The sequence below is a fragment of the Entamoeba dispar genome, genomic scaffold, assembly GCF_000209125.1.
Source record: "Entamoeba dispar SAW760 scf_1105229458447 genomic scaffold, whole genome shotgun sequence".
NCBI lineage: Eukaryota > Evosea > Mastigamoebida > Endamoebidae > Entamoeba > Entamoeba dispar.
The window spans coordinates 1-10994 of NW_001853197.1; the positions used below are offsets into that span (position 1 = coordinate 1).

General features: G+C 26.8%; 5 protein-coding genes across 5 annotated transcripts, besides 13 other annotated features; 2 read left to right on the forward strand and 3 right to left on the reverse strand.

Moving 5' to 3' along the window:
• On the reverse strand, nucleotides 1–798 carry EDI_116460 (uncharacterized protein; the record flags this gene model as incomplete). The annotated part of the gene is made up of 2 exons (XM_001734671.1): nucleotides 1–633; nucleotides 721–798. Coding segments are annotated over 2 exons (711 nt in total), but the record flags the coding sequence as incomplete, so codon positions are not given.
• Nucleotides 652–711: a sequence feature (AT_rich).
• Nucleotides 799–966: 168 nt separating the features above from the next.
• Nucleotides 967–1016: a sequence feature (AT_rich).
• A 219-nt stretch (nucleotides 1017–1235) lies between these two features.
• Nucleotides 1236–1267: a sequence feature (AT_rich).
• Nucleotides 1268–1509: 242 nt separating this feature from the next.
• Nucleotides 1510–1532: a sequence feature (AT_rich).
• A 24-nt stretch (nucleotides 1533–1556) lies between these two features.
• Nucleotides 1557–1686: a sequence feature (AT_rich).
• On the reverse strand, nucleotides 1667–5158 carry EDI_116470 (guanyl-nucleotide exchange factor, putative; the record flags this gene model as incomplete). The annotated part of the gene is made up of 1 exon (XM_001734672.1): nucleotides 1667–5158. One exon carries the CDS (start codon nucleotides 5156–5158, stop codon nucleotides 1667–1669), a length of 3492 nt encoding a protein of 1163 aa, XP_001734724.1.
• Nucleotides 2396–2430: a sequence feature (AT_rich).
• Nucleotides 2533–2583: a sequence feature (AT_rich).
• Nucleotides 3145–3180: a sequence feature (AT_rich).
• Nucleotides 5159–5283: 125 nt separating the features above from the next.
• Nucleotides 5284–5380: a sequence feature (AT_rich).
• Nucleotides 5381–5392: 12 nt separating this feature from the next.
• Nucleotides 5393–7285, reverse strand: EDI_116480 (uncharacterized protein; the record flags this gene model as incomplete). The annotated part of the gene is made up of 1 exon (XM_001734673.1): nucleotides 5393–7285. The coding sequence occupies one exon, from the start codon at nucleotides 7283–7285 to the stop codon at nucleotides 5393–5395; it is 1893 nt and encodes a 630-aa protein (XP_001734725.1).
• A 119-nt stretch (nucleotides 7286–7404) lies between these two features.
• Nucleotides 7405–7498: a sequence feature (AT_rich).
• A 78-nt stretch (nucleotides 7499–7576) lies between these two features.
• Nucleotides 7577–10231, forward strand: EDI_116490 (DNA repair and recombination protein RAD54B, putative; the record flags this gene model as incomplete). The annotated part of the gene is made up of 1 exon (XM_001734674.1): nucleotides 7577–10231. One exon carries the CDS (start codon nucleotides 7577–7579, stop codon nucleotides 10229–10231), a length of 2655 nt encoding a protein of 884 aa, XP_001734726.1.
• Nucleotides 10107–10225: a microsatellite.
• A 13-nt stretch (nucleotides 10232–10244) lies between the features above and the next one.
• Nucleotides 10245–10298: a sequence feature (AT_rich).
• A 16-nt stretch (nucleotides 10299–10314) lies between these two features.
• Nucleotides 10315–10384: a microsatellite.
• On the forward strand, nucleotides 10384–10971 carry EDI_116500 (uncharacterized protein; the record flags this gene model as incomplete). The annotated part of the gene is made up of 1 exon (XM_001734675.1): nucleotides 10384–10971. One exon carries the CDS (start codon nucleotides 10384–10386, stop codon nucleotides 10969–10971), a length of 588 nt encoding a protein of 195 aa, XP_001734727.1.
• Nucleotides 10972–10994: the final 23 nt, after the last annotated feature.

A 10994-nucleotide genomic window follows, 5' to 3' on the forward strand; every position in this document is an offset into this window, starting at 1 on the left:
TAATAAGAATGGAACAGCCATTTTTTCTTTTTCCATTAAACTTTGAAGATCAGTAACTGTATCTCCATCAAGTAGAATAGTGGATGAAGATAATACAATTCCTGCCATACCAAGAATTGCTGGATGATGAATATCTCTATAGACACTTTGAATAAATTCATAATCTTGTTTTTCAAATTCATCTTTTACATTATATTTGAATGCAACAACACTTTCATTTTTTACCATAGATAATACTCCATTGATCATTCCAACTCTAAATTGTTCATCATCTGATGATTTTACCAAATCTTTTTCATTATAAGCTGGAACAACACCTTCTAATTGGAAACGAAGTGCTCGTTGAATACTTTCACCTCCCATTAATGATTTTTTCTTTAAAGAAAATTGAACTTGACCAGTTAATCCCATTGTAGCATAATGACGAAATACTAATGTAATTTTTATTTGAATTCGTTCTCCTTTTTTAATAGTAAACTTACTTTCATCAACACTTAATTCATATTTTGGTGATTCACCAGTTGTCACTGTTAATTTATAAGTATTATCTGTGTTATTATAAAAACCAATAGTTTCACTTAATGGAATTCCTTGAATAGCATAATTACTTCCAAATGTAAGCTTTTCAATTTTCTAATAACAGTAAGTCTGAATTATTGTTATATTTAATTTAAAAATAGAAATTGTTATTAAAAAATAAATAAAAAAAAAGAAACAAACAGGTTCAAGAGTTAAAGGAAATTCTTCATCAAAGATAGTAGAGATAGAATTAGACAGTGGTTGTCCACGTGATGACATAGTTTTTCTAATAACTAGATTTTTTTATTTTTAGATGTAACTAATAAAAGTATCTTTTCTTAAACTATAATTTGTCAATTTGGAAGTGGAAGAACTAGATTTCTAAAAATACCTATTTTAATATAAAATAAAAGAAAATCTTTAGGCATTTTAATGAATAATGTGACCATATATATAAACTATTTTATAAATTACTAAAATATTTTTTATTAAATTAAGTAGAATAATTCCAACTTTTTTATGTAAAAAAAAGAAATTATAGTTTGCCGTTAGTTTAAGTGAACGGATAACAAAGAGTATCTTATCATAGAAAGAATAAGAAAAACAAAAGACTTATTCAACAACTTTAATACGAAACGGATATAAACATTTTATATACTTGATACTCAATGATATAATTTTTATTAGAGAATGAAAGAAAAGGAAAAGAATGAAAGTAAAATAAGTATTAAAATTATTATAATTTTAAGGGTTTGAAAGAAAACTTAAAAAAATTAAAAATGACTGATTTTTCAATAAACAACTTCCCTATTTCTATACAAGTAGATAACATCATCAGCAATGAACTTCCATATGCCAAAGTAATTCAAAGTGGTGTTCAATTTGAATCATGTGAATTTTATGAAGCATATGATTTTTCTGAAAAGTCACAATTTAAAACACAAGATAAAGAAAAGGATGGATTTGTTGAAGTTAGTTCTGGTCGTGGTCATAATAAATAATAATATTATTAACTAAATTCACTTTGTTCTTTAGTGATTTTTATTAATCATTTTAATTTTCTTTTATATTAAAGAAAAATTTATATTTTTATTAATATAAATTAAAAAATAAAAATAAAATAATAATAGAAAATACTTATTTATTTTTAATTAGTATTTTTTATTTCTTTTGTTTCTGTTTGATTGTGTGATGTAATTTCTTCTTTTATTTCTTCATCTTTTCTTTCATTGTTTGATGAAATGAAGTCATTTTCATTAAGAATTCCTTCAACAGTTTTAAATGTTATATTCCATTCTTCAGTTCCTTTAATTATTTTTTCTTCACAAACGAGTACAAAGATCATATTTTTTATAAGTTCTTTTATTTCTTCATTAATACTATTATTTTCTTTCATTTTTTGAATAATTTGCATTACAATAGTCCAACTTTCTTTATTTTTTTCTAAAATAATAATATGACTTCCTAAGAAAATTTTAGTAACCATTTCAATACAACGTAATGAGATCTCATTTCTTTTTTTTGAACAAGTTGAGTTAATAAATTGTGACATTGATTTAAAGAAATAAAGAATAACATCTCCTGTAGTTGCTGAGAAGAATTCAGGAGTTACACTTTGTAAAGTTGTTAATGCATTTTGTCTAATTTCAGCCATTGGATGACAACAAGCAACAAAGAAGAAAAGAGAGATAGATTGGAAATTATTTATTATAGTTTGTTTATGTTCGTTATTTAATTTTAAGAACATAACTAATTTAGAATAAAATAGTGTAAGAATTTCAATGTATTGTTTAAAGAATGAACTAGAAGCAATTGTCTTATAAATATTACATAAAATTATTTTCATTTGATTACAATGAGAAGAATTGAATAATGGATTATTAATTATATCTTTTATTAAACAAATATTTTCTGTACATAATTGTTTGATTAAAACAGTAGTTTGAGAAGTATGAATTATAAACATATTTAATATATCATTCATACTTTTTGGTTCTTGAATCATTGTTTGAGTAATTTTTATAATATTTTTTATTATTAAATTTTCATTCTTTTTAATAAATTCTTCAGGAAGAACACATAATAATTTAATTGTTTCTTCAACAACAGAAGAATTAGTGGTTTCATGAACTTCAATTAATGAAAGTGGTAATAATGGTAAATAATCTACTAATGGATTATCTGATTTTTTATCTATTTGTTTAATAATATTTTCAACAATATCATTCCAAATTAAATAATTTCTATTCCAATTAAAACTAATAATAAGATGAAGCAATATTAATGAACTAACTGAACTATGATTGTTTCCTTCTTCACTATTACTAATAATTGAATAAAATCCATTTATAAATTGTTTTAATTCATTGTCATTCATTTTTTTAGTAATTTCAGTAATAATATGTTTACTATATGATTTTGTCTTAAATAAATTTTTTGTTTTTTGAATAGATTCTTCTGTTTGACTTTCACCTCCAAGCCAAGAACTAAACCAAGAGGATTGCTGCTTTTGAGTTTGTTGTGGTGTAAATAATTTTAATAACTCTGATGGTTTAGATTCTTCAATAGTAGGGAATAAGTCTAAATGTTTTAGTGATGACATAAATTCACAAATTAATGGAATAGATTTATTAAATATTGAATAAAATTTATCAAATAATTCAAGTAATAACAGTGATGCTCTGATTGGTTTAATATCATAACAAAATGTATTTAAATCAGGATTTTGGCAAATAGTAGAAACTTTAATTAAATTATTTGCTAAAAAGTCTGCCATAACCGTATTATTTAATGTTTGTGCTAATGATGCAAATTCAATAAATCCTTGACATGCCTGATCTAATGCATTTGTAGTGCTAGCTAATTCAAATTGAGCTTGAAGATTTTGAACAAGAGGTTTAATAATTTTATTTACTACTTCATCAACACTTTTTGATGTATACTCTGTATCAGAAATATATTCTTGCATTATACTTTTTCTATATATGAAATCATCTTTTAATCTTGAAATATCTATTGATGGTTCTTCATTTGGAATATGAAATTCATTCTGGTCAATATAATCATAGATTTTATTAAATATATCTTCATTTACTTTTGGTATCATTTCTTTCATTGCTTGAACAAATTCTTTTTTAGTTCTTTTATTTTTCATTACAGGATGATGTAATTCAACATTTAATAATAACATAGCACTAATCATGAACAGTACATCATCACTACTGTAAAGTTCTAGATGAGCTTCTGCAAAATATTTTGCATAATCTTCAAAGATATGATTAATTGAATTAGTTTCTTTAGGTAATTTTAATGACTGTACAAATTTGACAAAACCTGTTAATATATTTTCGTCTTGAATAAACTCGTACAAATATTCTTTTAAGGTAGCAATTTGTATTTCTTTTCTTTTTTCAAAGAAATCTCCAATAAATTGTTTATCTAATCCTTTGGTGTATCTAAAAAATTCAGCAATTTGTTTTGGAGTTAATTCTTGTTGATCAGGGAAATATGTTTTTTTATATAATTCTAACCCACTTTGAATATTTCTATTAAAACTTAATGCAACTTTTTCATCTTTCTCTTTTTTTAATTTAAGGTCTAGTTCTTTTCCGCTTCCAGTTCCTGGATTAATATACTTTAACATATTTACTAATACTTTTCTTATTTGAGGCACAACAACTGGATATGCTAATTGTATCTTTACTAAATTCTCAACAATAAACTGAGACAAATTACTAGCATGAGGGTCACAGTCATAGTTAATATAAACTGACATAATAAAATTGGGTTGATTTAATAAAGAGTCTAAATGATGATATAAAATACTTCTTATATCCATTGGTTCAATAGACTTATCATATCCACTATAATATTTAAATTGAGTTTCTCCATTAATCGATAGTATCATTGTAATAACCATATAAACATATTGTTCAAGATAAACTTTACTTTCTTTTTGATAGTTTTTAATGATATAACAAATAATATAATGAGAATATTCAGAAATGATATATTCTTTTTCTGTTTTATAATTAATTATCATTTCAAATAATATAGGCATAAGATCATTAATTGAATCTTCATCAAGGTGTTGTGTATTTTCTAAAATAAATCGAAGTAGTGTAACTTTCATTTTATGAGTACTAAGAACTTGACAAATAAATTTCCATATTTTCTTATTTGTTATTAATTTAGTATGAAGGTGATTAAATAAATGTTCATTTAATGAAGCATGCATTAATCTTAATACCTCAGAATACCCATCAAGAACTTTTGAATAAAGTTCTATCAAAATGTCAGTATCTAAATAATCTCCAAGAACAATTAATGTCATAATTTTTTCATATGAAAGAATTTGAATAAAATCAACGTCATTAGTTGTTGTTGAAATTATTTGTTTATACAATTGAATAAAATCAAATGAAGTAGGTAATAATGGTATACACCTTCTCATAAGATTTAGTGTAGAAGTTATTAATCTTCCACTTGATGTTGTGTCAGATAAAATAAATGAAAATGTAGATAATGAACTAACATCTGGTAAACTTGTTATTCCTTGAATAATACATTCTTTTTGTTGGATACAATATAGTTCATTAAATCCAACTTCAAGAACACTACAACCTGCAGGACTTATCATTCTAAAGATTTTTTGTTTTCATTATTTTTTAGATTTTTCTTTTTCATAGTTCAAGGCATTCTCATATTTTTTTTATTAATTCGCTTTCTTTTTAATTGAAAAAGTCTTTTTAAGAAAAAAATGCCAAAAAATAAATCTTAAAAAATTGATGATGTTTTTTATTATCAAAAAAGAAAATATAAGATAAACTAAAAATAATATTTCAAAGTTAAAAATAAAATTCTCATATAAAAATCAATTTTCATCTTTTTTCTCTTTCTTTTCAGAATCTGAATCTTCGTGTAATTCATTTTTTGGTAATTCAATCTTAAGATTTTGACATAATGCTTTTTTATCTACTTTAGAAACAAACAGTGAGAGTCCTTTACTTTTCCATCCACTGAAATATTGTTTGTTGATTGGACTGGTTGTATCTTTGATTTGGAATATTACACAGCCAACTTCCATATTTTTAGCTCGTTCCATTACTTCATCACTTAATTGAACTGGACTTTCAGAGACTAACATTTTAACAAATTCTTCATGTCTTATCTCTAACTTTCTTCGTTCTCCAAAAAGATGTGCAACAGCAGACAATCCTTCATTAGATAATCTAAAATTACTGTTCTGACCAACAGAATGTTTTCTAAACAATTTTAACCCACCACCAACAATTTTTAATTCATTAATTCTAACCAAGTCCATTCCCTTTTTAATCAAATAGTGTAAAGTTCCTTTACCATCCCCTTTAAGACCAAGACATTCAAAATCAAAAGTACTTCCTTCTAACCCGTAAAAAGTTTTTATAGTTTGTGTAATAGTTTCATAACCTTCAGTCATATTAAGTGGCATTAGTCTAGAGTCGCCTTTACGTGTTTTAATAGGCTTTGGTACTTTTTTTCGTTTTTGTTTTTCTTCTTTAAAATCACAATCTAAATCTCCTACTTTTTCCAAAACAGCAACAAAAAACCCACCTGTGTTTTGGAGTTGTGGTAAGAATCTCATACACCTATCTAATCTAAATCTTTTTGCTTCTTCTTCTGTAGGAGGGAATAATGTAGATGGTATTTTTGAACTACCATCTTCTTTAGAGTCTGGTTTAATTGTTAATTCTTCTCCTTCTTTATTAAATACTTTCCATGAAGAAACACCTTTACATCGTTTGAGTGTTGGCAATTCAGTAGACACATCAACAAGTCGAATTTGTGGATAATTTCTTAAAATAAATGCTACAACCGCCTCGTCTTCATATGGATTTAATGAACAAGTAGAATATACAAATCGTCCACAACTCTTAACTAATCTAACTGCCCTCCTCATGATAGTGCATTGTGTTTTATGTAAATTGATTCCTCTCATAATATTCCATTTACCCCAAGCATCTGGATTCTTTCTTAAGGTACCATCTCCACTACATGGAACATCACATAAAACACGGTCAAATTTCATAAATTGATCTCCAATTTTGATAGGATAATTTTGTGCTAGATGATTGGTAATAATAATATTTGGTGATTGAAGTCGTTTTGTTTGGTGATCAAGTAATTCACATCGTTTATAATCACTGTCATTTGCAATTACAATTCCTGTAGCTTCTTCTGGACCAGAATGAATCATTTCAAGAATTTGTGTTGTTTTAGAACCTGGAGCAGCACAAAGATCGAGGACATCATGGTATGGTTTAACATTTAAAAAAAGGGGTGGAATCATACTAACAGCCTCTTGTCTAGAAATCACTCCTGCTTCAGTTTGAACAATAATAAATCTGCGTAGTTCTTCAAGACTTTTATTTTTTTGAATTTCTCCACGAGATGCATTTAGTTGATATGCAATTCCTCCAGGGTACCAACTTAATTCAACAGGTCGTTCTTGTTTATTGTCGATATTATTTATTAATCGTTTTAATTCTTCTTTAATTATTGGAGTTTGTTCATTTCGTGTTAATCGAAAAGTAGTTGGTAAAGTTTTGTGCATTGTTTCTATGTATTCCTTAAACTCTTCATTATTCATTATGCTTGTTTGTTGTGAATAAAATTTTTCCATTTCTGGATTTTCTGTAATATAATGGTAATCTTTCTTTGATGGTTTTCTTCCGTCATCTTTCTTTACTTCTTCTTGTTGAATTTCTTCTTTCTTCTCTCCTTCCATCACTCAATAAGTAAATAAAAGGGTTTCATTTCTTTTTTTCAGATTTTTTCTTTTCTGATTCATTCTTGAATTATGCTCTCATTATTTTTTTCTAATCTAATAATTATAGAGAAAAACACAAAATAATTGAATAACATAAATTATTGTTATATAAAATTCCTTAAAATTATAAAAACAAATATTTAATCATTATTTTATTAATTCAAAAATAAAGGAAAAATGGATTTCCTCAATAATTAAACATCTCAAAAATAACACGAAACAGTAACTTGAAAAGTAGATTATACTGATATGAAAAGAAGTCAGGCACCATCTGTAAGATTAGCAAAAAGAGGTGTGAAAGAAGAAGACATTAAACTTGCATTTAAGTTTGGTTGTCATGCTGTTGACCAGCTATTAAACAAAGGAACTTTTGAACAAAAAACTGAAATAGAGGAACAAGGAAAAACAAAACAACTCAATATGGATGAAGAAAATAATGACTGTGCCAAGAACGAGGTTGTCAAAGAAAATGGACCAAAGTTATATTATTGGTGCATATTTAAACCAAAAAACAAAGACCCTAAACCAGGGATATTAGAAGTTGGTTTTGATAAATTATTATTGTTTGACATGGAAGCAAAACAAACTGGTTCAGTTGATATCACTAGAGGAGAGGTATATGAAATAGAGTCAGCAGATAAAGAAAATAAAGAAAATCATATCAAAGTTGAAACTCAAACAATAAAAATAAAGAATAAAGAAATAATAATAGATACAGGAAAATGTTTTATTATGTCTCAGAAAGAGGTTAAAGTCTTAATAAGTTTTCCAGCAGAAAAGTATGTAAATGGATCTATCTTTCTTCAAAAACCACCAACTGAGGAAGAGTGTGAGAAAATTGTTCAAAAAAAAGAAGAAAAAAAGAAAATGGTATGTATTGGTAGAGTGTTATTATCTAGGAAAGCAAAAGATTTTATTGTTCCATATAAAAATGCTGTTATACAGAGAAAAAGAAATGAACCATTATTTAATCCTAATGATCCAGATGCTGTTGTATTATATCAACCAACAGTTACAAGTAGAAAAGAGGTGGCTGTAGTTGTTGACCCATTACTAGGGCTAAAACTAAGACCACATCAAAAGGCTGGAGTAAAATTCATGTATGATTGTGTTATGGGATTAAAACAAGGGTTTAGAGGAAATGGATGCATTTTGGCTGATGGTATGGGATTAGGAAAAACAATTCAAGCAGTTACATTAATTTGGACATTATTAAGACAAGGACCTAATGGAGAACCTACATGTAAAAAGGTGATGGTTGTTGCACCATCAAGTTTAGTAGGAAATTGGGAAAATGAATTTAAAAAATGGTTAGGTGATGCTGCACCAAGGGTTGTTGGAGTTTCGTGCTCTGGAGCTAAGACAGATCAAGCAATTAGTGATATGGATTTTGGATATGCTGAGATTATGGTTATATCTTATGACCAATTAAGAATCCATATTGATAAAATAGAGAAAATTAAAGGTTGGGGATTACTTATTTGTGATGAAGGACATAGACTAAAAAATGCTGATATTAAAAGTAGTCAAGCAGTGAATAGAGTCCCTACTAAAAGAAGAGTTATTTTATCAGGAACACCAATTCAAAATGAATTAGGAGAATTTTATGCAATGGTCTCATTTGTAAATCCTGATGTATTAGGAAGTTTAAGCGCATTTAAGAGAATTTATGAAGAACCTATTATGAAAAGTCGACAATTTGATTGCACACCTGAAGAAAAGTATGCAGGGAATCAACGATCGAAAGAATTAACAAGACTAACAAAATTGTTTATTCTCAGAAGAACATCTAAAGTAAATCAAAAATATTTACCACCAAAAGTACAGCACGTAGTTTTTTGTTCATTAACTCCATTACAAAAGAAGATTTACACTGCTTTATGTACCTTAAAAAATAAACCAAAAGGAAAAGATGAAAAGAAAAGTTGTCAATTCCAAATATTAACAGCATTAAAAAAAGTATCAAATCACCCTTGGCTTATCCAAGACTTTGTTAAAACTTTTCCAGAAGTATTAGATGGAATACTTCCTAAAGGGGAGGCATTATGGGATATGGAATTATCAGGGAAAACAGCCTTTTTAGCTAAGTTATTAGCATTTTTAAGAAAACATAAAGAAAAGATAGTCATTGTTTCAAATTATACAGAAACATTAAATTTCATTGCACATCATTGTAAGAAATGTGGATATCCTTATATTCAATTAGATGGAAGTGTTGCTGCAACTAAAAGAACACAGATGGTTAACAGATTTAATAATCCAGAATTAGATGAATTTATTTTTCTATTGTCCAGTAAGGCAGGAGGGTGTGGACTAAATCTTGTTGGTGGAGCAAACTTAGTGATGTTTGATCCGGATTGGAATCCTGCTAATGACGAACAGGCGATGGGAAGAGTTTGGAGAGATGGTCAAAAGAAAAAGTGTCATATTTATCGTACTTTATCAGCAGGGACAGTTGAAGAAAAAATGTACCAACGACAAATTAAGAAACTAGAGTTAGCAGGTAAAGTTGTTGAAGGAGGTGATGACAATGATGAAAGTACCTTTGATGATAAACAATTGAAAGAGTTATGTATCTACAAAGATACTGCATGTGAGACACATGACTTACTGGGATGTACTTGTGGTGCTGGGTCAAGACAAAGTATCAACTGGGCTAAAAATGATGGTAAACTTGAAGTTCTTAGAAAAGAGTGGAAACATTTTAATGGAAAAAAACCATTGGAAGATGATGTACTCAGAGAATTAGATTCTAAAACAATAAGTTTTTTATTCAGCAAAGAGGACGAACAACTAAAAGACGATGGCAATGAAGAGATTGTCGAAGAAAAAATGCCAGGAGAAGAAGAAGAAGAGGCTGAAGAAGATTGCAAAATGAAAGAAGAAAGTGAAGAAGAATTGTAAAAATAAGTAAGTGTTAAATAACAAAAAATAAATAATTTATTTGTTTTTAAAAAAATAAATAATAAAACTTCAAGAGAAGGAGTAAAAAAAAATAATAAAAAATAAGAAAAGAAAATGAAAGAGAAACTAGAAAAAGAAAAGAAAGAGAAAAGATGAGTCAAATGTTCTTTGAGAATTTAATACAAAAATATCCTGATTATACAGAACAGTGTAAGACGCTTCAAGAAGAAAAAGAAAAGAAATTATATTTCCAATTAACAGAAGAAAGTGAAAAATTTGTTAATGATAGATTTTTACAAACTATTGGAGTTATTAGTGATTTTTATGAATTATTTATTCGTGATATACAAAAGAAAATAAACCCAATTAAATTAACTCAAATTGTTATTGCTGTTTGTAAAGGATTTAAAGAATATTCTAAAGCTATTGAATTAGTTAATAGTATTATGGATGATGTTAAAAGTGATCTTGGAGCACGGTGTTTATGTTATTCAATAATTGGATATTACAAATTGTTATTAAATGATAATAATGGAGCACGTGATGAAATTGATAAATTAACGAGACTTTTAGAACATGAAGAAGGATTAGAGGCTATTGTATATAGTCAATATCATTATTTATGTACATGTTATTATGAAAGTAAAAATGATGCAAATGAATATTTTATTAGTGGAGTAAAATATTTAAAGTTTGTTGATCAAAGTATAATGGAATTAGATGATAAAATAAAATTGTAACAAACTTGGTTATTGCAGCATTA